This window comes from Lutjanus erythropterus, chromosome 9 (assembly GCF_056507025.1).
Source record: "Lutjanus erythropterus isolate fLutEry1 chromosome 9, fLutEry1.hap2, whole genome shotgun sequence".
NCBI lineage: Eukaryota > Metazoa > Chordata > Actinopteri > Lutjaniformes > Lutjanidae > Lutjanus > Lutjanus erythropterus.
This window is the reverse complement of record NC_139325.1, coordinates 32865459-32890578: the sequence shown is the minus strand read 5'-3', so window position 1 is coordinate 32890578 and position 25120 is coordinate 32865459. Positions and strand designations below refer to the sequence as shown.

Below are 25120 nucleotides of genomic sequence, written 5' to 3'. Positions count from 1 at the left end.
CATCTTTTGTGATATCTTGTCATTTAGAATATTCTTATTCTTTCTAGTCCTTTAACAGTCCTCTCCTTGCCCCCTAATAGAACCCCATTCTGTGGAGCTGAAGGGGGTTGGTCCAGGTCTGGTGGGCGTGTCCGAAAGAAGTACAGGAGAAGGTCATGTGAGCCAGCTTACCCGTCCCCGAGCCTTCTCTCAAAGTGCCATGCACAGCCTGGAGCGGGGCGACAGGGGTAATACACAGGCCCTGGCAGAACTGGCACAGGTAAGAGAGGAGTACAGACTTGGAAAGCTGATTTTGTAATACTTAATTTTGCAGATTGCAAACATAAATTGGAGACCATTATCACTGCTGGAGACATCAACAGTGTTTGACTGCTGTTTTTGTTAACATGACTTGATTTAACAAAAAAATAAGGCTTGTTTTGTTAAGGAGTCATTGCAACAGAAATGGTTTTCTCTGACAGATTTGCTTTTCACAAACATGGGAAATTATTTTTTTAAAAGTGTGGCAAATGTGACAGTGGCATTTTTCCTTAATAAAAGGGCATCTCTAACAACTGACATAAGATAGACAGAAGACACATTGACATACCTGGCATTCACAATAGAACTAGGGCTGCAACTGACGATTGTTTTCATTATCACTTAATCTGCTGATTATTTTCTTGATTAATCTTTTAACCTATAAAATGTCACAAAATGGTGAAAAATGCACATCACCATTACCCAAAGCCCACAGTAACGTTTTGAAGTTGCTTCTTTTGTCCAGCCAACAGTCCAACACCCAAAGACGTGCATTTACTGTCATGAATAACAAAGAAAGGCCTCCTTACGTTTGAGAAGCAGGATCCAACAAATGATTGACATTATTGCTTAACAAATGATGAAAACAGTGGGGGAAAAAATCTTTCAGTCAACTAATCATTGCAGCTTGAGATAAAGCTCACACCAATTAGATATCACAGCCTTTCTAATGTGTTTCAAAAGCATTTATGTGATAGAGTCTCTTACTTTATTTTTTCAGATGTGTGGGGATGGTGGCAGTCAGTTTTCGAGTCATGCCCCACCCCTGTCACAGTCCCAGAGGGGGGTCAGCGAGGACATGACCAGTGACGAGGAGCGCATGGTCATCTGTGAGGAGGAGGGTGATGATGATGTCATCGGTGAGAAATCAGACCTACTTTACTCATGAAACCAAATGTTAGAGATATGAATGTGTTAGTATAGTGCTTCCTGTGTCACTGACCCACTTTATGAATTTCCAGGAATCGTATGTGGAAATCCCATTAAATTGTATAATCAGATATTGATCAGAAATAATATTTTTTGTTTTTGGACATCGTGTAGTTTTATTTATTCTCTGCACTGCCTTTTCCCTAGTTCTTAATATGGCTCATAACATGGTTAAATTGTGTCCAATTTTTGACCCCCTCCATGTTTTGACTTTAAAGATCTGAGGGCACTGAGAGCTGATTCAGACACTAACACACTCTGATTTTATTGGATTATAAATTGCAATGAAGGTCAAGTGTAGCTGTAGTGTATTTTTTCTTTTTCACAGAGGACCCTTATCCTAGCAGTTCCATAGACCTCAAGTGTAAGGAGCGAGTGACTGACAGTGATAGTGAGCATGGTTCTGGAGACGAAAGTGAACGGAAGGTAATCAACTTGAATAATCTTTTTTTTGTTTTTCTATTGTTGTGTTTTTCAGTTTTTCTCATACAGTGATTTGTCATTTAAAGGGATTGTTTGAACTATTTGAAGTGGGGTTCTATGAGATACTTATACATAATCAGGGTACTGCCTACATTAGTTGGCAGTCAACACATCTCCAGTTTATAAGAACCCTAGAGGAGTACCAGAATAGAGGCTAAGCAATATTCTACTGTGGACAGGATCAGTACTAAAAGTATATTAGCCCCTTAAAAAAGGTTGTGTATGCTATATTTAGAATATTTTCATAGCTGTGTCTTGCTGTCAGACAGCCTTTTCTAATAGCCAACCACCGTTACATCAGCCACATATTGATCTCTCCAATGCTCCCAGACTCCTTGAAACAAAAACAGCAATTTTACCTCACAGAACACAGGATTTACTGGTCTACCACTGCCCCAATTGGTTTGTTTGTTTATTTTATTGTGTGGCTTTGGTGTTTAAAATGATAGTTTGGGTTCATGACGTCACACAACAACACAAACTAACTGATTGAGGCAGCCAGAAATCCAGACCAGTGTTCTGTGAAGTATAATGACTTGATTTTGTCAGTGAAATCTGGTTGCTTTGCAGAGAGCGATATTTGGCTTATATACCAGTGGCTGGTTAACAGAAAAAGTAAAGTGGTAAAAATATTCTAAATATAGCATACACTTAAACTGTTATATTTTTTATAAGGTGGGCCTTTTTTAGGTGGCTAAAATACAAATTTGGTGCTGACCCTATCCACAGCAGTACATTGTATAGCTTCCCACATGGGGACACCTGCTACTTCTGCAAACTGGGATCATGGCATCCATTATGTACTGTAGGTGATCTACTGACTATCAAAGTACCCACTTCTAACAATCCAGATTATCCTTTTAAAGTGTTCCTACTCCAGTACATTCCTGTTTCCTCAAAAATAATGTTCTTTGTCTGTCTTTCTTTTCAGAGAGTTTTTGCTCCAGTCATTTGCTCCTCTTCATTATCATCATCTTCACAAGATCCCCCTCATGGAAGGAGTGTTTCATTGTCCTCTTACCCCACCAGTAAGCGTTATGATGAGGGGAGATCAGGTGGAGGAGGGTTTTCAGATCACAGGAGGAAGGAACGAGGAGAGGGAGAGGGTAAGGACACATTTGGAGGGGAGGCAGGTGGAGGAGTACAAGCCACTTCTCTCTCCATCTCTTCTGGCCAGTCAGTCATCTCCACCTCTCCAGCTGGAGGGCCACAATCCTCATCAGTGGGTTCACTGGGTGCGAACCCACTCCTGGGCATTGGCGCTGTCAGGGTGGCCTCCACGGTGGTAACCAATGTAATGCGTCCTGTTATCAGCACGCCGCTCCCCATCGCCAGCAAACCCAGAGAGGGAGGCACATCATCCAGCCCGCATCCACCAGAGAGGAAGTCCCTGACTCCCCAGCAGCAGCCACAACTTCTAATTGGTTCAGGACCAGGAGGCGGGGCCGCAGCCACTGGGGGTGGGTACTACTCTTCATCATCTCCTAATCCTGTAGGTGCAGGCGTGGGTCCAGGTGGTGTAGTGACAAATTTGGTGTTAGGAGGGGCTCTGTCTGCTCAACCGGCTGTACAGCTCATCACCCCCTCCCCCCAGCCTCAGCCCTCCCAGCAGCAGCCACTTCCCTCCACTGCTGTCTCAGCACCACACAGCCAAACCAATGGGCCTCTTCCTCTGCCTCTGCTTCAGCCCTTCCTTCCCGCCTCCTCCCTAGCACCCCCTGGGGGTAAGGCCATCACCCAAGTTCAGTATATCCTGCCTACCCTACCTGCCAACACCCATCCCAAGAGTCCACCTCAGCAGCTCAGCCAGCCAACCAGTATCTTCAACCTGCCCACAGCTCCACCATCGCACATGTCCCTGGCCAATGGGAAGCAGCAGGGGACAAGTTCACTGACGGGATATACGTCCAGCTCAGCCGTGGGAGTTGTCAGCCCAGGAACTAGAGGTGAGAGTTTTAAAACAGCAGTCATGATAATAAGGCATGGTAGTGTCATTACAAGGCCATTGATACTAGGGCCCAACGAATACTGGATTGTTGGGGCCAATAACAAAATAAAGGATTAAAAAAATTCGATAGATCGATTTATTGCCTGATATTGCAACGATCCCTCAAATGTGCTTATCAAACACTTATGACAAAGACACAAACAGAATATTTCACAATTTAATAATAAACTTTTATTTTCCAAAATGACATCAGGTCACCGAAATGGTAAACTTTCACTGATATTTTCAATAATTATAAATAAGTGTATATATTTTAAAAACGTTGACAAAGTTTTCCTTTGGTTACATAATTTTCAGTTAAAAGGGAAGTAATTTGCAATATATTGCAATATGTGCTATTGCAATACTCTGCATGTTACATAATGTTTAAAAACGTAATAATATTGTATCATGATTTGAATGACATGATAGTATTGTAGTGTTGGGCCGCTAACGATTCCTGCACTTAAACAACAATACCAATAGAGCAGAAATAGGCCAATATCGGCAGATATTGGCTAATTGATATATCCATGTGGTTCTAATTGATAGCAGTTACTGTGTGGTGACTCCTAATGAAATCGTTATTCTCCCCCTTCCTGTCTTTGCATCAGTACAAACACAGTCTCCAGTACTCCAGGGTAAAATGCTTGTTCCCATGGCAACAGTACGGACTGCGCCAGCCCCAGCCCAGCAGTTTCCCATCGTGGCTCCGCCTCTTCCTGTCCAGAACGGTGCTCAGGCCGGAAGCAAGGTCAGTGACCACTTCACTGGAGACACTGCCATGAGAACTTTATAAATTGTGTCACTCACCACTTGCAAGGTCCATTCATAAATTTGTATTTGTTGAATCCCTCTCTTTATGGTTTCTACTTTTTATGCCTCTCCAGATCATCCAGATCGCTCCCATGCCTGTGGTCCAGTCCCAGCTGCCTCAGGGTGGAGCAGTCCACCCTGCAAGCCCCTTCCCTGTAACAGTAGGCACAGCAGCTGTGGTGGCCCCAGGATCAGCCCCCTCCCAGGCTGTTCTACTGCCACCTGCACCCACCAGGTAGGAAATAACAAACAAACTGCAGTCAAAGAATGAAAATGGCTTCACCCTTTTGTGCTCTTTGTTCTGCACTAGGGCATCCACTGCTTACTTAATAACATCTGGCAAGCCATATAGGCCTACACAGACCACAACAGGAATACTATGTCAAAAAGCAATTTCCAGTTACCGTGGGGCTCATAGTTTGTGCTGAAGTAGCAAATAGGTTTGTAGTCACAACAGTTATCCTAAATTGACTGTGAAATTTCTGTAATTGCCTGCTGAGACTAAACCCACCCACCTGCCAGTGAGAGAAGGTTAAAAAAAAGGTTCTTGCAGACATGCACTTCACCCTTTAAATGTACTTTGAGTTGAACATGGTGCTGTCATGTTTGCAAGTGTTTTTTTGTGTTTCCAGTCTGTTTAATTATGACCTAGCAGTAACATTTCAAACATCTTTCTACCTGACGGGTCTGAAAACAGTGCATTCACATTAATTCATTCAGAACACAAAATGTTATGATGAAATGTGTCACTTGTGCCACCTACTTTAGATGCCTGTGTAATAAATTAAAAACATAAGCCCAATTATCATTTCTAATGCACAAGAAAATCTGTTTAATAAACCCTTTAACAAACAAAATACTGTACATAAGCCCATTTTAATGTAGGAAGAGATGCTCTCTTCTCATTTCAGGTGAGAATATTTTCTTTTTCATCAAGGATTTATTTTCTCATGCATTGCAGTGTGACAAAGAACAAATAACTGCCTTGTAAAATCCCATTGATCTGATTACCAGCTGGGTTGCCCTAAATTGTCAGCTTCTTTGATTCCTGCTGCTTATAGAATGAAAATCCATCAAAATACTGCAAATTACAGCATGTGAGCCACAACAGAAATATCGTATAATTTTTCTTCCTATATCATCTAACTGTAACAGTTTAGGTGCTGTCAGCATGTGTTACAAATGTGTGTAATTCAGTCTAATGTATTCAATTTGTGATGGGCGACAGTTGGTGAGTATAAACTGTCAGTGGCAAAATAAGTTTAAGTGTTCATCTTTGAGGCATCCTGTATGAAGGCTCATCTTCCTTAATGACATTATTTTCCAGCTCACTCTTGTCCAGTAGTGCTGCATCGTGGTGAGGAAGGGGGGTAAAAGGATTTCCCGTAATGCGTGGGCTGTTCAGCTCTGTCAGTAACATGTTTGAGTTGATTTGGAAGTTTTTGTAGTGGACATCTATGTTTGAAAGCCCAAAAGCTATTTCTTAAACAGATAGACGAGCCCCACAATGCTACAGATCAGATGTCTGTAAGGGGCCATAAACAAATTATGTGCCAATAAAGCTTGACTCAGCTCTGACAAACAGGCGCCATTTATGAACATACGCCTGCATCACTTATCCTACTCTGGGTTACTGTTGATCTCAGCAGTGGTTCCATTAATGTTGGTTTCTATCTGTGTTACAGTCAAGGTTACATGAGCCACATATTATTTTCTCTATGATAAAAATCTAATTAATGACTTCCTGTGCAGTTGTAAGGCTATATTCAGTCGCAATTAGGTCTTGCGGCGATTATCCATAGGGGTGTACGGTGGTGTGGGAGGAGAATATATTTATTTATGCTTAGAACACAGTCGCTGTGTTTTATTTCTCTGATTCACCAACTTTCTTAGTTGTTACCTTACATGACTGCAGCTAGTGAGAACACAACTGGAGGAGCATCATTATTTGGTCCATGAACTCCACCTGGATAGCACACAGTTTCAGAGATATTTCAGGCTGACTGTCTGGTTGACACCTTATTTTAAATGGCCGCCGCAGAGTGACATCAGGTTGCGCATCTCCAAAAGTCGACTCCGTTTCACTTTTCTGGCACAGGCCCCTAACAATTACTTCTAAGGCTGCACACACACTAGCGTGGAGTGCCACCCTTTTTAACTTACTTTCTAATGTACTTGCTTCAGAAAAAAAAAATACGCTGTGCAGTTTATATGTCCAGTGTCCAGATTTTTAAAAAGGATGAACTTTAAGCACCATTATTAGCTTACTGCTGTGCAAGTTACAATTTAAGCTTTTTTTCATCAGAATATGCTGCTCCTTTACTTATTAAATGGACTTGCAATGATTCAGAATCTGCCTAAAACTAGTAAACATTACTTTACCGAAGATAAATCCCCTGCAACCAATTTGAGCTTAAATAAACTGCGTGAGCAGCATGTACAGAAATTGTGCGCTTACCCCAAAATTGAAAGCAATCAGAAGGAACGTTTACATGACAATTTTCACCCTTTGAAGAAATGATGAAAGGTTTATTCAACGATTTCAGATAGAATGAAATACCTTTCCAAAATGGGCTAGTTTATACCTAACAAGGTTTTAATCTAGGCAGTTTTATTCTGACAGGATTTTTATTATGGTTATTAGCAGGATTAAAAGTCAATTTAAATAAAGGTAAAATCAACTAATGAAGCTTTTGCTGATTACTGTATAACAAGTGTTGTTGTTTATGGGTTTGAAGTAACTTGAGTTACATTATGGTACTAGGACATGATAAATTATACCATAAATAAAGAAGCTGTGTTGTGTCATATGGCACGGATGTCCAGATTTCTTGAAGCATAGCGAGCAGACAATACGAGAAACAAAAACTCCAGCAGGGGTGCAGTTGTAGCAGTGCAGCTCTATTCTGGATGTGTTAGTCATGCTGCTGGTGGCCCAAGTTGCCTCTGCCTGCCACCCCCACACTACCTCTCAGCTCCTAACACACACACACACACACACACACACAGCACTAGTCATCCAGCGCTGCTCGCTGTGATGTACACTCACCCACTGACCCTCACTGCAGCACTTCTTTTTTTGTCTTCCTCTTTCCTTTTAATCATGTCTCTGTTCCCTTCGTTCCTGTTCTGGCTCATTATTGTTGCTCAACACCTTCTGCCACTGCTGCTACACCTTTCTTGATGTATTTTTCATTACAAAAATGTCATTGTCCCTCCTTCATTCACCACATGATTTTGTCATTTTTATTTTTATCCCTCTTATTTCTCTTCTCTAATCACCTCTCCTTTTTCTGCGTCTCCCATCCAGGATCACCTATGTCCAGTCCACTCCAGGGGTCCCATCCACTCTGCCTCTGGTCTCCACGACAACAGGCTCTTCCACAACCCAGCAAGCCCTGCCAGTGGCTGGATCTGCATATGTTCCATCGCCCCTAGCAACACTCGGGTTCACAGCCATCGCACCACCTGGACAGACATTGGTTCAGCCACTGATTGCAGGTCAGTGCTATGGAAAGCTGAATTTACAAGTTCTGTTCTTTACGGGATGATCCTGTGTCGTTTAAACACACTACGAGGAGTTTTTAATGAAATGGTCTCAGTTTAATATCTATGCCTCTGTATGACCTACATGAGCAAACAAGATCATCCACTAGATGATTTCTGTATTTATTTCTATAAAGTTATTCTTAATGCCTGCCACCGGGTTGGATTCTCCTTGAAATCAAATAAAACGATTTACAGCGTAGAGACTGGAAGAGCCTATGTTTACATTTTCCCAGACAAAGTTACTGTATGTTAGCCTGTTAAAAAGAAGCAGGAGTAGATTTTTCTTTAAATAATGTTGTATTTTCTGGTTATGGTGATGGAAACACAGCCACTTTTTTTTTTTACACTGGGGCCTCTAAAATCAACAAACTATGAAAGCTCCTTGTCGTAGTTTTAAGTATCGTATGAGCTACATGAATTACAACCGAAACAAAAATCTAAACAAAAACATTTGTCCCCCAGCCCGGACAAATGTTGATGTTATCCATTTTATTGCTTACATTAAAACTTCAACAATATAACAATAACAATATAAACACGAGGATCATTTAATCCCAAGAAATATGACCTGATAACATCTGACATCTTTAGAAACTCCAGTTAAACTTCTTAAAAGGCATGAAACTGTTTTTTTTTTTTCTCGAAAGTTTTAATACTTATGTCTCTGCTCTCACCACCATCTGCAATTGATTTTTTTCAGTTGTGTGCAGCTTCTCCATTTCTGTGGTGCATTGCATTGTGGGTAAATAGTGTCCATAAACAGCCCACCATATTTAGTATGCATACAGTTTGGTGTGAAATCATGTTTTTTCAATGTGAACACACTGCAGTGCAGACTCAAAACCTGCTTTGTGCATAGTCAGGATTCAGGACACACCATGTGTCTCATTCTGTACAAGCCTGTTCGAACTATGCTGAAATTATATCTAATGAGTTTACAGATGTAAAACGCATAAATAATATAATGTCATTTAAAGCTACTACAGGGGATCATATCTTCTTGATTTTGGAGACAATAGTGGTAGGGTTTCCACTGTGATACCCACAAAATTTCATGTCAAAAATAAAATTATCTTATTAAAAATCTCCTCCTTCTTCCCTTTAACTCTCTAATACTTACTGTAACTTTGCCTGGAAAAAATGTAAACACAGGCTTGTTTCATCTGATTTCAAGGGGTATCCGACGTGGTGACAGGCATTAAGAATAATTATAAAGAAATAGCAGATCCTCTGTCCGATCTTGTTTGCTTATGTAAGTCATATTGAGCCATCGGTATTAAATTGAGACAGTTTCATTACCAGTTAAAAAACTCTATGTCGTAGCTTTAAATGAAACAAGTACAGTAAATTAACAAAAAAAACAAATTAACTTTCATTCCACTATAAATTTAAGCAGGCCAGTGTGTAATGTGTAGATAACCTGTCCGTTATACCTCTAGTCTCATAGTGCAGCACAGAACTTACATTTGCATACATGTGTAATTTGCTAAATGAGATTAGCATTAACTGCTTTAAAAGGATTGTTTGGATTATTTGATGTGGTATGAGGTACTGTGTATCACCTACCATAGATGGTGTTTGGCTTACCGGAATACCAGCTAAGCATTGTACTGCTGTGGATAGGGTCAGGAGGGCCATGTAAAAAATCTATATCAGGTTTAAGTGTATGTTCTGTTTAGGATATTTTCACTGCTTTAACTCGCCGTCAGGCAGCCTTTTCTGATGTGACTCTGCATGACTTTGGTGAATCCAAACTTGGCTGATGTCAAACAATAATGCAAACAAACTAATAGATCGAGGCAACAGGAGACCAGCAGCTACCTGTTCTGTGAGATTAAATTACTGACTTCACCAATGGAGTCTGGTTGGTTTGGGGAGAGGGATATTTGGCTTATGTAACACTGGTTTCCCCTCAGACAAGGCTGTCTGATGGTGAGGTAAAGTGGTGAAAATATTCTAAATATAGTGTACACTTGAACTGATAGAGATTTTTTTAGGTCGGTTTTGAGTGGCTCAAATATCTTCTGTTGCTGACCCTGTCTACACCGAACTATCCCTTTAACACAATTAGCTCAAATGTACTCAAATGGACTCCACGATTTTAAAACAAACTTTTATATATTCATTCTTACATGAAGTAAACGAAAGAAACAAACATGGACATGTGTTTTTACTATACTTGTAAAACGGAGGGAATGAATTGCTAATTGGTTATATTCATCAACAATGAAGAACCAATGCTAACATTTATTCATATTTGTTAGGGGTTATCACTGTAAGCATTACAGAAGATGAAAAGAATATTTGGCCTCATGGGTCACCTGTTTCTTTCATCCAGGTCAGCCACCACTCCTAGCCCCAGCACAGTCTCCATCGCCCTCCACCTCAGTCCCTGCCTCAGGCGGCCAGATAGTCACCGCCATCTACCCTCCTTCACCTAGCGTCACCATGGCAACAGGGGTGGTCTCCATGACAGCAGTACCCCCCAGCGTGGTGTACTCTGTCTCCAGCCCCTCCAGCGCTTCCCCCCACATCCTGTCCAAGCACACAGCAACCCCCACCACCATTGCGCACCCACATCCGCCGCTCCATCTGGACAGACAGGCAGACAGACACCTGCCTCCGGACAGACCCGTAGATCGACAAACTGACAGACAGGCCGAGAGGCAGACAGAGCTGCTGATGCATTCGGACAGACAGTTGGAGAGGCAGCAGCAGACCTCCAGCAGTAGCAGCTCAGTGGCACCTCCCAGTGGCTCAGCTGTGTCCATAAGGCCCTGCAGTCCTCCACTCCAGATACAAGCACCCGGTACTTGTTTTTATTAAATACTTCATCTACAAGGTTGTAACTTGCAGTGACTTATTTTATTTCTATATTATTTTAATTGTTTTACAGGCAGCACACCAGGCACACCCAAACTAACCCAGCTTCCAGTCAGAACTCCTCAGAAGGTGAAGGCAACAGTGGCGAACATCCCTGTGGGCAGCTACGAAGGAGGAGGCCGAGGAAAAGAGAGAGAACGGGAGAAGGACAGAGAGAGGGAGCGGGAGAGAGAGAGGGAACGAGAGCGGGAGAAGGAGAGAGAGAGAGAAGCTGCAGCCACAAGTCATTTCTCCTTTGAGCCTGAGTCTCCATCAACACATCCTGTTGAGGAGCTGCCTTCCTCTGACAGACCCCTGGAGGGCTCCACGGCAGCTGACTCCTCTGACACACGGAACAGAGAAAGCACAACCACCAAAGAGGTTAGAGGAACATCACACCCTGGCTTTCTCTTCTAACATAATGAGGAGAGAGCTGTGTTTGACTTGTCAGGGCTGGATATTCGAGTATGAATTCATGTGCTTTCAGTGTCAGTGTCAGCTGCTTTCCCAATTATATTGTTAATGATTGATGAAAAAATGTAAGGTGGGGGCGGCATGACCTTTTTTTTGGCTTCTGAAGGGGGGCCTGTGAGAAAAAGTTTGTGAATGACTGCTCTATGTGCATTTTCCATCTCCAAAACATGTCTGGGAGACCACTGGTTTAGTCTGACTAATAGCAGCTAACTAGCTAGCTCCCTTTTAAAATAAATCCCTCTAGACCTCATATACACAGGTTATCCAGAACTCCTCCTTTGTTAAAGCGGAAGACTCAGCTTGTAACACACAGGTGCAGTTAGGCTGTAGGTGTGCTAACCAAAGGGGGAGTACTAATACTAACTAGTAGTTAAACCTACAGCAGTGCATCGAATTCTACAAAAGCATCCCATTTTTGCACTATTTGAGAGTTTACAGTATGTTGTTTTAGAGAAAATATAGTGTGTTATGAAATAGCCCAAAAATATTGAGTAGTAATATTGCCCAGCCCTGCAACTTGTAACATAACTGTGTTGTGGCATAAAATACTTCAATTGAACTTTCTGTGCAGGCTGGATGGAAGGAGTCCCTTCCCTCGTCTCCTCTCCCCCCTCCATCAGCCACAGAACCCGCCCTGCCTCCCCCACAGACTGACAAAGACGGTCCTACACCCAAAAAGGTCAAAGCCCGCCCACCCCCACTTAAGAAGACTTTTGACTCTGTGGACAAGTGAGTTAACACCTTTGTGAATCTTTTGCGTTTGGCTGCAGAAATTCTGGATGGATAGTGTATATATACTTTGTATTCTGTGTGTGTGTGCGTGTTGGTCTGGCAGGGTGCTGTCAGAAGTGTATTTTGAAGAGCGCTTTGCAGAGCTGCCTGAGTTCCGGCCTGAGGAGGTTTTGCCTTCACCGACCCTGCAGAGTCTGGCCACTTCACCCCGCGCCATTCTGGGCAGCTATCGGCGCAAGAGGAAGAACTCCACAGGTTTCACTCACACTTTAAAAACATTCAATCAGAATATCATAAGATAGATAAACTACTGCATAGACTACTGTAGCTGCAGTGACTGTCATGGATGTGCAAGCATTTGACAAATGTGAACATGAAAGCAAAGGTAGAACTATCTCTAATGTTTATTGAATTCATGTATACTGTATGGTACTGTTACTGCACTATAACTACTGTATATGTGTTCTATTATTATACACGTTACATTATATACAGGTACATTAAATTTGAACCAAAATTTTAGATGTTGCGCAATTCTTCGTTTTTATGTGTGCCTTCAGATTTGGACTCAGCCACTGATGATCAAGTCTCTCCTAAGAGAAAGAGTCGGCGGCGCTCAAGCTGCAGCTCAGAGCCCAACACGCCTAAAAGTGCCGCCAAGTGTGAGGGAGACATCTTCACCTTCGACAGAGCAGGTAACACACAGGGGAGGACGAAGGCACATAAACAATGTAATAAATCTATTGCATCATATACATTAATCTAAATTATTGCATATTTCAATAAGTTTGCCTTTGGACGTAAGTAGGAATGGACATTCAGTTTGTTACACACAAAGCAGGAGAAAAATAACTCAGTGCCAAGATAAAACTGTAAACCATGGATAAAATATTTTGGGAAATCTAACAACAGTTTGCATAATTCATCAATGGCAAAAAAGGCATTCCAGGACATTTTAAACTGTAAAATTACAGTGAGGCTGAGGCATAGCCTACATTTTTCCCATATGATATAGGCCAACAACATTTGACAACATTGCCTGTTTTTTTTTTGTGTATTCATTAAGACCTTAAAATTTTGTGTGCCCTATATAGAAAGTGCAGTGCTTTCAGTGAAACTTCTTTTCTAAGCTAAACATGCAGTCGTCTGGTCGCCGGCATTGGTGTTTTCCAAAGTAACCCGTCTAAAGAGGACATCTTCTGTCTGTGCAGTCAATGCAGTCCCTCCTGTGTTTTGTCATCAGTTATTTTGCTAATGTTTGTAAAACACTAAAGACACTCTACTGGGCAGGACACAAAACTGTCTCAGCTGAGCAGGACGGATACAAACAGATAACCATGTTTCTCTCTCATACTTGCATTTTTATGAAGAGGAGGCTAGTGGTTGTAAACTGTACACACAGTGTATTAATCTATTGTAACAGAATCAAAAATTAATATAATAAAGTAGCTGGCTGGACTTAAATAAGTAATCGGCTGTTTGGCAGGCACTTATAGAAAGCTCTGCCAGTCTCTGCATGGTGCATCACAAAATGTTTGATTCTACTTTTTAAAAGATTTTATCTATATATGATACTTTTCTTCTTAAATGAAAACATCAGTTGAGACGATGTAGCAAAGCATGTCAAGTAGGCTAAAAAACATAGTTTGGATGTTATGATTCAACGTTTTGTCTTTACCTTTGAAACAGCAAGCACAGAACAAAGACAGCCCATTCATGAGATTTGCCATGTGATGCAGTTGAAAGAAAAAATCTACTGAGTGGATCCTGCCAGAGGAAGGAGTCAATGACTTGGAGAAACAATTTACCCACTGCTGTAGTGTATCAAAGATGATGGGACCTGAAGGGACAGAAACAGAGATGTTGATCATTGTAGTTTCCTGTAGACTCAGCCAGTCCGCCTGTTTGTCCTGTTTCCAGCCACAGACGGAGAAGACATCCTGACAGAACTGGAGTTTGATAAGGTGCCGTACTCCTCGCTGCGACGAACACTGGACCAGAGACGAGCACTGGTCATGCAGCTGTTCCAGGAGCAGGGCTTCTTTCCATCGGGTAAGACACAAACACAAACATACACAACATGTGCAAGCATTTTCAAAATATTTTTCCACATTAATTCGTGTTACCCTTTTAAAAAACCTTTATTTGTCTCCAGCTCAGGCAACTGCAGCCTTCCAGACGAGATACTCCGATATATTTCCCACCAAGGTTTGTCTGCAGCTGAAGATCAGAGAGGTCCGGCAGAAGATCATGCAGACGGCCACCCCTTCTGAAGCCTCTAGTTTAGGCATCCCTGACTCAACCGGCTCCATCGCTGGACCCTCTAGCTCCCAGTCAGGGGAAGGATCTGTGAGAGGATGCGGGGACCTTCAGGACGAAGAGGAGGAGCAAGGAACCGAGGCGAGTCCCGAGGATCCTCGGGATTCACAGGACTCTTCTAGATGAGGGATGCTGACGAATTAGCTTGACCAATCAGTGACTGTTGACGTCACCTTTCCACCCCTACATGTTTTCACTTTACTTTGTTTTTATTTTTAATGCACACTCTTAACTCTCTTCTGGTCAGATCTTGATTTCTTTCCAAAATATGAGAGAGATAGATGTTTGTATGCAATGTTGGGACTTTTTTTTTTCTTGTACCAAAAAAAAGGACACGTAAAAAAAAACAGTGGCACAAAATCTACCACACAACACACACCCTGCAAACTCTTGATTCCCACACTTGAATTAGCACTCTGTATTAACCACCTTAGAGAAATGCCAGTGACCGAAGGACCATTGTGTGCAGCTGCACTAGTTTTGCCTTGAAGAAGAAAAGGGTTCTTGTTTTGGACGTAGAGACCTGCTCAGCCTATTCTGACATGGTGAAAAGTTGGCAGTTTTAAATCAAGGACGTTAAATGTTTTGATATTTGTTTTTAATAGGGTTAGAGGAGTAACAGCAGTGAGTATCTGCTTGAGGAACAAGCTGTATGTAGACTTAAATGTTGTTAGCTTGTCTCGTTTTCTGCTGTCGTTAGGGGGCTGGGCCCTCAACAGCCGGAAACTATTTGATTTGACAAGAGAACTCATTAACTATGGACCTGGAAAGATCATTTTCTCCATTTTGTTGCTCATGTGGAGACCTTCAGGGGAGGTCTACCAGAAAAAAAAATGACTGAAACTCAAGTGGACTTCTGGCAGTGCCATCATTCCTGCAATTATTACATGTCTGGCCAAGTCCTCCCTTCTCGCGACTGACCCTAGCACATGCCAGTAGGAAGGAACCAAGCATTCCTGTGCCTCTCATTCGCTAGCCATGAAGGAAGGAGGTGGGTCAGAGTCAACGGGCACATCCTGGCTCTTAGTTGTAGAGGGCAGGCTGATCAGGCCTTAATCCTCTATTGCCAAGCAGTTTTATTAACTTTTTTTAAAAAATAATTTGATTTGTATTTAACATTGTCATATTCAGTTTGTTGTTGTACTATTCCTATGGTTATTATTATTATTACTCCTCATATCATTGCAGTGAACCCCCTTCATTTTTACCAGCTGTTGATTTCTTGTACTAGTTTTTTTATATAATTTTGGAGGCAGGTGAGAGATGCTGCTCCACGCCTGTACAGTTCCTCCATTGTAGTCTTCCCTTGACTGGCCTCTCACCTCAGCAAGGACCTGCGGTGCAGTTATTTTTCATTTCAACAAGGAGGACAAAACTCAACGTGGACCTTTATATTCTTTCAACAGTAATAATAAGCCGTATGTTTTTAGACAAACCCTGTACACCCTCTCTCTGTTCCCTCCCTCGCTAAGTTTGACTCTATAGCCTCAACACTTGTACATCTCCTTCCTCCACCTCTTTTCCTTCCCTCCTTCCTCCCTTTGTCACTTTATTGCTCTCTCCAGACCTCCTTTTTAGACGGGCGGAGAGAAAACTGGGGGAAGCGAGGGGAGGGTGATGAATCAAAGAGTGCTGGTTGGATCTAATACTGGTTGTGTCTTTGTGCAAGACTTGGTTGTGTTGTAAATAATTACTGTAGAGTCAGTAGACTCATTATATTATTGATAAGGAAAAATCTGTCATTGAACATCAGTTGACTTTCAAGTCGCCCATTACCGAAAACACACGAAATGGAAAAAAAAACAATAATAAATATGGCTATTAATGTTTTTTTTGTGTTATACTCTTTGTTTTGCTGTTCCAGTAACTATACAAGAGAGGAATTTCTATGAATAATTTAAGTTTGTATCTGTATCCTTCAGTATGCAAATAAACATAGGTGTTCAATTAAAGTGATTTTACTGCTGGCAATGTGAAAACTGGGTTTTCCTTAAGCAGAGGAACAGTTTTGTAAGAATGTTTTCTGAAGTGTCCAGCCCCATTTAAAGTTATCAGTAGGTGATGAAAATCAACTTGACAGCGTAAAGAGTTGGTATTTTTTATATATGGTTGTGCTGAATGAGAACGTGGGTTATGAGTGTTAAAGGTGAAATATGTAAGACCATAGCATTCAAAAATGAGTACTGAAGTCCAAACAGGGAGTTGGTATGTTACTTTATAGACGGTGTATTGAGTAAGGTGAAGTGAGTTGTTGCCCCACCCCTCCTCCTATGACTCGAAGCTCAGGCAGATTGCCTGCAGGCTGCAGGGACACTGAGCCTACGCTCCAAGACAGGAATTTCCTGAAGGTCATGTCTGCCATGCCCCCTCAGTTTGGCCTTTTGCCCTTCAAAAAATGATCTGCCCTGAGGCCACCAGGCCTTGATGCCCCTGCCGATTTAGCCATTTTCTCCTCTGCTTCTTTCCTGTCAATATGGTTTTAAAACACGAGTGTCTTTTGTTGAGATTCTGAATTCTTATTGGGCAACATCAAGGGAAACACTGTGCGAAGAGCCAGTAGTGGGTCTGATTTCTAGCCTGTTATGAACCGCTGGAACACCAGGATTTATGATTGCAGTTTGATAAATTAGCAAACTAACAGGCAAGAAACTCAACATGCTACATTGCTCTTTTACTGAGTATTATATCCTAATCTTTGTAATATTAATGTTAACACACTTAATTTTAGCCCCAGTGACTCTCCTTTTTCAAATTAGTGCAGAGCAGAGCCTGCATGAACTTCTGACTCAGGAGTTTGCATTAATATTTGTAATTTGTAAATAATAATGAATTGTTTTGTTAAATTTATTTAGGCCTATTTCAAATAAAATCCACTCCATTCATCCCTCAAATTAAATCACCCTCAACCATTATGTCAAACTCATCATCTCTGTGGATTTAAAATCATTTTAGCTCTGTATTAAGTGAATAAACAGGCAGTGTGGCCCAAACAAAAACAGATGCTCCACACAGGGCCATTGAGCATTTGAAAGGAGAACATGCTGGCTGTAGCTTTCTTGTATTTCAACTGAACATGTTTCCTTTATCTCAAATGACATATGGTCATTTCATAAATAAGTTCAGTAAATAGATTGTGTATTTCTCCTTTAATCTTGAAAAAACATTTATTGATTTCACCTATTTACAACAGAATACTTTGCTTCAACAGGAACAAACCTTTAAACAGAAGAAAAATCACATCCATTTCATATAAATGATAAAATTAATCATACAAATGTCATCTGAGGCACAACAAATGGTCCTTATTCATAATGAATGCTGTATTTTAAGTATGCATCATTTTAATAAATTTTAATACTGATCCCTCTTATAGCTTTGTAAAACAGGGCAGCTGACATACTTTGGTCTGTTTGCTGAACTTTGTCATTTTACAGCATTCTTGTCTGGTATATAATTATCTGGATTCTGTTGAATCATTACACTGATCTGAGTAGTAGTCACAGTAGTCAATTAGGCTTTGTGTCACTCAGTGTTAAGACTACTACTGAGCTCATCAGTTTGTCAACAGCAGAATAAAGTATATTTTTTTTGTCCTCAGAGCAGCTGCAGTCCATCCACAGCGACTGTGTCCATGGCGAGGCCGTTCTCCAAAGCCGTCTGGTAGATCTCCAGGGCCTGCTCCAGAGGCAGTGTTCCTCCTTCAGTGGTCTCGATGATGGCTATGGTCTCCCCAAACTCATTACACATGATTGTGGGAGTGCCCTGTGTCTGAGAGGAGACAGAATTTACAATGAGTTCAATTAACAGCTGAGTGGATACACAGACAGACAGATAAATGTAATACCCACAATCATTATAACAGTCTAAACTCAAAATAAATCTCCTAAAATAGTTTTTTAATGATAGATAGGACCAAACTCAGTCCCTGTGGCAACTGGCTCCTGCTAACTTCACACAGGGCTTTTAATGGCAGTTTATAGCGATGAGGTAGTTTGGATGCATTCTGACCTGCTGAAGATCTGAGGCCTGGATTTGGATGAGCTGAGGTTGCCCGTTAGCTAGTTCCACTGCCGAAGCGTCCACCACTGCCACAGCAGAGCTGGTCTCCATGGCAGCCTGGGCAGCAGCCTCTTCATCCAGCCTCTGCTGCCTGATGTGGGTCTTTTTGTGGTTCCTCAGGTTGGAGAAGGTCTTGAAGGCTTTGCCACACTGTGGACACACGTGCGGCCGTTCGCCCGTGTGTGTTCGACGGTGTTCAGCCAAGTGCATACTTTGGATGAAACCCTTTCCGCACACTTCACAGCGAAACGGTCGTTCCCCCGAGTGTGTGCGCAGGTGCTCTCGCAGGTGTGTGTTCTGACGGAAGCGCTTGCCGCACACTTGGCAGGGAAAGGGACGCTCACCGGTGTGGACTCTCTGGTGAAGAGCGACTCCGGAGGAAGACACAAACAGTTTGCCACAGACAGGACACTGGTGGGCTTTGGGCCGCTTCCCCGCTGTGCACCGCGGTCGCCCGGGGCCTAAGGCAAAGTGGCTCAGTCTGTGAAGTCGCAGATTGGCAGGAGAATTGAGCTTCTTCCCACAAATGTTGCAATCCAGACCCCCGCGCGCTGATTCTGTCTCTGCTGTGCTCGAGGTGGAGGGCTCTGAGGTCACATCTTTTCCCAGTTCTCCTTGGCTGTCTGTTTCTTTGCTGACTTCTACGCCTGTACCAGCCTGCACCAGGGTGGGGTGCTGCTCCAGACAGTGGCTGTCTCGCTGCCTCCTGGTCAGGAAGCCAGCCTCACAGTGAGGGCACGGGAAAGGGGCCGGGGCTCCTGGGTGTTGGGTGTAGCGATGTGCTGCTAACTTGGTGGGCCAGCGAAAGGTGGCAGGGCAGTCTGGGCAGCACAGGGCTGCAGTGTTAGAGTGCAGCAGGCTGTGCTGACGGAGGTTGGAGGACTGAGAGAAGGAACGGTGGCAGACATCACAGCGGTACGGTCGCACACCAGAGTGGATGAGATTGTGCCTCATCAGATTAGCAAGAGATGAGAATGTTTTGCCACAGTCAGAACACTGGAAGGGCCGCTCACCGGTGTGAGTGCGGATGTGGTTGCGCACATGGATATGCTTCTTAAAAGACTTGCCACAGATACCACAAATAAAGTTGCGCTCAGTGACGTGTGACTTGCGTCTATGGTGAACTAGTTGCAACTGGGAGGGAAAAGTCTTAGAGCACGAACGACAAGAAAAAGGCCCTTTGTCTGATGATGCAGCTGAAGCAGCTTCTGCTGAATCAGTGGAGCCAGACGTGACTCCTATACCAGTGTCATCTAGGGAAGCAGGGTGCTGAGCTAAGTCAGACTTGGTGGCATCTTCCACCTGCTGGGGGTCATCAGTGTTGCCTTCTAGTGGCGCAGACACCTCCATGTTGTTCTCCACCTGCTTCTCCACTCCCTCTCCCTCCACATTGCTCAGAGAACTTTGTATCGCATCTTCTCCCATTTTTTCAATCTCGTCCTCCGTGAGAGGGGCCAACATTCTACTGTTTGCCTCATCAGCGTGGGAGTTCCTCTTCTCTCGTGCTCTCTGTAGGATCGCAAGAGCGGAGAGAGATGCTCTTTTTGGAGCCGAGACCTAGAGAAGAAAACAGACATATGACAGATTGAAACATCATACTAACTTGAGATTGTGGGAGGGGAGTATGCTTTTTTTACTACCGTGGAGACAGGGACAGGTGTGCCAGGTGACTCCCGGTTGAGGTGGGTTCGACGGTGGTAGAGGTACTTGGTCATGTTGGTGAAGGTTTTGTTGCAGAACTGACACTTGTGGAGAGGGTCTGCAGTGTGGGACTTCCTGTAAGATATCAGAGAAAAAGATGAAACAATCTAAAGTTAAGTAAAGTCAGTAACTCACTGTTATCTTGCTGCTCAAGTATCTCCAGGACTTCTACCTGTGCATGATGAGAGTCATCTCAGTGGTGAAGCCGTTGCCACAGTCCACACACAGGTACCTGGCCACGCCTGAGTGTGTGCGCATGTGTGTCTGCAGTGATGTTGCCTTCTTGAACACCTTACCACACTCTGGACATTCGTGCGTGCCTTGCTCGTGCACACGTTTGTGAGCAGCCAGCCGGTTGACGGAGGTGAAGGTGCGGCTGCAGAGCTCACACTGTTGGGACTTGGCCCAGACTGCTGTTTTCTTCTCTGCTACTCTAATCCTAATGTCCTCCACCTTCTCTGTCGTCTCCTCCCTCCCTCGCACCTCCTCGAAGCCACTCATGACGCCCGGCTCTCCGCTCTCTTTGTCCTGACCCAGGAAGTGCTCCCCCTGGTGCTGGAGGAAGTCCTCTGGGGTCTGGAAGAGAAGGGAGCATTCTGAGCACTCATAAGGGTGGATGACCACCACCTCTGTTGGTTGTTGCTGCTGCTGGATGTCATCCTGGGAACCGGGGGCCAACCTTAACTCCAGTCTCTGTACCCCATTCTCCAGGATGCCCAGCTTTGCTGAAGAGCCTCGGCCAACAGCAGGCAACAGAGGGGGCAGCTTGGAGCGGCGCTGACTGGGAGTGCTGGAGTTGTCTGCCAGAGCCTGAGCTGTGAGGATCTGCAGATGCATGGTGGCAGAGCCGGGTGTGGGTGTCACTGGAGGCAGCAGGGAGGAACGGGAGGGTTTGGAAACAGACTGACGTTTCTTCTGTTGTTGCTGCTGAGCAAGTACCTGGAAAATACACACAGAAATGTTGAGAGAGGAACTTTCAAAACACAGCAAAACCTTAAAACCTTTCGTCTGGTTGTCCTATTTATTACTCTGCAGTGATGTGTTTACAATCCCAACTACCTGTGCCAAGATCTCTCCAGCCTGCTGCTCACTCAGCACGTAGTTCTGCATATTGTTCAGTGGAGTGACGGTGCCATCAGGCTGTAGTACATACTCCTGTTGCAAAGAAAATGCAGGTTACTACATTTTTAGAATCAGTTAAAAGCATACTATGCAGTATTTTCCCAAAAAGATAAACATATAGACTCCTAAAAACAACCCCTGTCAATCGGTCTGGTGTGTAACCCCCTGTAATGCAGTGTGCAGGTTGTTAGGTTGACTCTATAAAAACATATTGACCAACGGCTACATTGCTGCCCGTCTGTCTTTGAGAGCTGCAAGGAGAAGCACACACACACACACAGGCAGAGCGGACTGAGGATCGCTTTAGCTGTAGTCACACAAATCCACCATTGTGTGGAGGTGTGGGCGTCTTTGTTTGTGCTTTGGAACGTAACAGCTATGAAACAATCAGAAAATAATGTTTTGTTTCTTTGATTCACTGCCTTGTTCTCACAAATGTCACTCCCTCACTTCATTCACTCTCTGTCTCTCTCTTTCATTGATCCAGGGAGGAGGGGCCAACTTTGAATGGTGCATTTACACAGTCCAACATATTCTACCTTTAATGCAGTACCACAGAAATTAATCAATAAGAACTGCTCCATCATTTAGAATAGCCAAAGTGCTACTAATTAACAACTGTCGTCACTCTGAATTCTCTCTTTTAGTTGATTATCAGATACTTTTGAGACAGGTTGTGGGTTTCAATAGTATTGGTATTGTGTACTTAGTATGTCAGAAAAAGATTTAGTATGTCCCAATACATAGTAGGTCAAATGCAGTATGCCAAAAACACGAGGATGTCCTACTGCATCCTGTTGCATTTTGCAATACGCAAGCCAGCATGCTTTTCTGGTTATTCTGTCATGGGTGCATGAGTAAAGGGGTCAAAGTTCAAGCCACCACATTATGAGGAAGTAGTATATCTCATTTGTATCATACTGCATGCAACAGTACATACTTTTTATGGCAGCTGCAGAATGTACTAAAAGTAAAAAGAAAAAGTGTGCAATTTGGAAAACAGGGTATATGTCTGCTGCTTGGTGGTGACACCCACTCAAACTAGTACCTTCTAGAGTTACAGCACAGTTCCAATAAACCATTCTTTGTTGGCCTGCACAACCCAAATCAGAGTCACTGAGATAAATGTTTCACTCTGAAGCAGTCTGAATGCAGTCTAGAGTATATGGCGTATGACCCAAATTAAATGAATACCAAGTCAGAAACTATCAAGAGTTATCTGTCCAGCTGTCAACACTATCCACAGATTTTAGGAAGCGTTTGCTTTTCTATTTGTGGAGAAATATTACCAGAAACTAATACTGCCTTTGACTGCTGTCAAATATTGTAAACGGGTTGAGCTCTGAGGAGAATTATTACTGTCAACAGTATTAATGCTCAAATCTACTGTTGTTCCATCATCGACCTCTATCACGAGATGTGACTCAGTATTATCAAGTGTCTGCCGTTTTGTGTGTTTTCTAACATCACAATGGACACTAACTCTGCTTTGACAGTCCAGGACAAAACTCCTAATAAAAATGACAATGCACTTGATCATTGTAGAAGCAGTAACAGAAAGGCTACATTAGTACTCATACAGTAAAAAGGTAAATGAATTATACTTTTCAGATTAGAACAAAAAAGTTTTACAGGTATTAGTAAGATGAATATGGGTGCTTTCACACCTAACCTGTCTGGTTCACTTAAAACAGACCCTTTGCTTGTTTGCCAGGTAACACGCTTTGTTTGGGCTGGTGTGAAAACTTCAATCAAACGTGGAATGATTCCAAGTGGACCAAGTGAATCAACCATAGGTTTTATGATAGCAGATACATGATTTTAGTATTCAAAAGCTTAACTACTAATAAATGCAAGTGCTGATCATGAAATCTGTTTAGGAAGTAAACTTATTATATATCTTGTTATACTGTATACTGTATAGGCTACATATATTCATTCATATATTTCATTTATTATTTGGGTCCAGACCAAATGAACCGAACTACAGGTGTGAAACCAGCAACACCTTCGTCCTTCAAGTCTGTCCAGTAATTGGTCTCTTACCACTGTGTCCGAGTTGCTGTGCGTGCTGCTCCTGCTGTGGGTCCGCCGGTGCTCCAGCCAGGTCTCAGGTGAGTCGAACAGAGCCAGACAGTCAAGACACTGGTACTGGACAGGTCCGGGCGCCTGAGCCTCCGTCCCTGGTGCCTCTGTCTCCAAAACCTCACACAGTTCTGTGGAACAGTCATACACACAGACAGTAAGTGTTGTTCCTAACTTACTTATCTATGACTAATAGCTAAGCAAATGAAAAACATCTTAGAGATAGTAATTAATCAAAACTAGTATTAAGAGTCCAAACTGCAGTTAGCTTTATAGAAAATTGTTCCCACCCCCCTCTGTTATAATCATATTGGATAAAGGACTTTCCTTACAAAAAAAAACCTAAATTCACATCCACAGACAAGCATCATGCTGCATCAGACTATCTACTGCATGTTATTAATATCTCAACACACTCCAGTGTTTCACATGTGTTGAGCATACAGACAATGGAATCTCTCACCTTGCTGCTCCACCTCCATCCCAGCCTCTCTCATGTGCATCTCTTGGTGCTGCAGCAGCTCCTCTGGGTTCACCAGGAGAGTCCCACACTCCAGACACTGGTACTGCTGGGCCTGCCCCATCTCTGGGACACCCTGGATGGTCATAGCCTCCCCAGCCTCCGTCTCTCCTTCTCCCTCTTGGCCAGTGTGGATCTGCTGGTGGATCAGCACATCCTCAAGTGTGTTGAAGAGCTGATGGCACTCACTGCACATGTACTGGTGCTCTACGTACACACCCTCTGCCTCCTCCTGCTGCTGCTCAGCCATGCTGGTGCTCTGTGTGTGTGTTGCCTTATGTAGGTTCCAAGTGTAGACTGAAACTTCACTGCTGTGTCCAATGAATGAAGACTATTTTTGTCATCCAGAAGGCCAGTATAAAAGAGTACACCTGTGGTAAGAAAAAAAAAAGACAACATGCAACATTGAACACTGTCATGTTTTAGGTACCATCCTTTTCTCACTGACATGTTCCTTTCAGGTGATAGCGTATGACGCTACATCATTCTGTTACATATCTATGCCAGAAACATGCAACTCTACCTGATGAGCAGCCCTATCAACAAAACCAGCGTACAAACTGTTCACCATTGCTTAGCTAACAGTAAAGTTGGATGTCTGCCAGATTTCTCCAGTTTAAAGGAACAGTTAACCAAAAAACTAAAGATACATATTTTTCTTCTAGCCTGTAGTGCCATTTATCCATCTAGATTGTTTCAGTGTGAGTTGTAGAGTTTTGGAGATATCAGCTGTAGAGATGTTTGTCTTCTCTTAAATATAATAGGACTAAATGGCACTTCGCTTGCAGTGCTTATAGTGCCACAAAGATACATCTGAAAAACTCAACAGCAATGCCTCTTTCCAGAAATCATGACCCCTTTACTTAAGATAATCCACAGACCTTGTTGTGAGTACTTTCATGTAGGAACTACTTTCTTCCTGCAGTAGAATCTACCGGAACTACTTTCTTTTACTAGAAATAAAGTAGGTCTACATGAAACTGCTTTCAACAAGGTTTTATGCTCTGTGCTTTGTCTTCGCAAGTCTTGAAGTTGTTCTGCTTTGCACACTACATGACTGACCAGAGACTGGGGTCATTCACCTGAGGAATTCCTTGCCTGCTCTAAAAACAATGTTTTGTCACAAAAACATGCCACAAGTGACATTAGATTATTACTGAAGTATCAGTATGCAGCATGTT

The 25120-nt window shown here is 42.9% G+C and overlaps 2 protein-coding genes across 2 annotated transcripts in view; one reads left to right on the top strand and one right to left on the bottom strand.

Moving 5' to 3' along the window:
- cicb (capicua transcriptional repressor b) overlaps positions 1–16419 on the top strand; it is a 51428-nt gene extending 35009 nt beyond the window's left edge. Inside the window, exons 8-21 of the mRNA XM_084727183.1 lie at positions 81–259; positions 1022–1160; positions 1559–1656; positions 2645–3659; positions 4315–4454; positions 4591–4751; positions 7827–8017; positions 10404–10874; positions 10962–11308; positions 11973–12130; positions 12237–12388; positions 12694–12828; positions 14054–14185; positions 14289–16419. Of these exons, the coding sequence (XP_084583309.1) occupies positions 81–259; positions 1022–1160; positions 1559–1656; positions 2645–3659; positions 4315–4454; positions 4591–4751; positions 7827–8017; positions 10404–10874; positions 10962–11308; positions 11973–12130; positions 12237–12388; positions 12694–12828; positions 14054–14185; positions 14289–14578 (3608 nt within the window). The 3' untranslated portion in view covers positions 14579–16419. The remainder of the gene's footprint in view (positions 1–80; positions 260–1021; positions 1161–1558; positions 1657–2644; positions 3660–4314; positions 4455–4590; positions 4752–7826; positions 8018–10403; positions 10875–10961; positions 11309–11972; positions 12131–12236; positions 12389–12693; positions 12829–14053; positions 14186–14288) is intronic.
- Positions 16420–17579: 1160 nt separating this feature from the next.
- On the bottom strand, positions 17580–24341 carry znf526 (zinc finger protein 526). The gene is made up of 8 exons (XM_084727184.1): positions 23883–24341; positions 23381–23550; positions 22814–22816; positions 21272–21367; positions 20385–21151; positions 20152–20287; positions 18461–20068; positions 17580–18220 (listed from the first exon to the last, which is right to left on the bottom strand). The coding sequence occupies exons 1-8, from the start codon at positions 24187–24189 to the stop codon at positions 18047–18049; spliced, it is 3261 nt and encodes a 1086-aa protein (XP_084583310.1). The 5' UTR covers positions 24190–24341; the 3' UTR covers positions 17580–18046.
- Between the last annotated feature and the right edge of the window lie 779 nt (positions 24342–25120).

Coding starts and splice junctions, on each gene's coding strand:
- znf526 (XM_084727184.1), bottom strand. CDS start 24,189: ATGGCTGAGCAGCAGCAGGAGGAGGCAGAGGGTGTGTACGTAGAGCAC. Junction 23,551..23,882: donor GATGGAGGTGGAGCAGCAAG/GTGAGAGATTCC, acceptor ACTGTTCCACAG/AACTGTGTGAGGTTTTGGAG. Junction 20,069..20,151: donor CACCTGTCCCTGTCTCCACG/GTAGTAAAAAAA, acceptor TTTCTTCTCTAG/GTCTCGGCTCCAAAAAGAGC.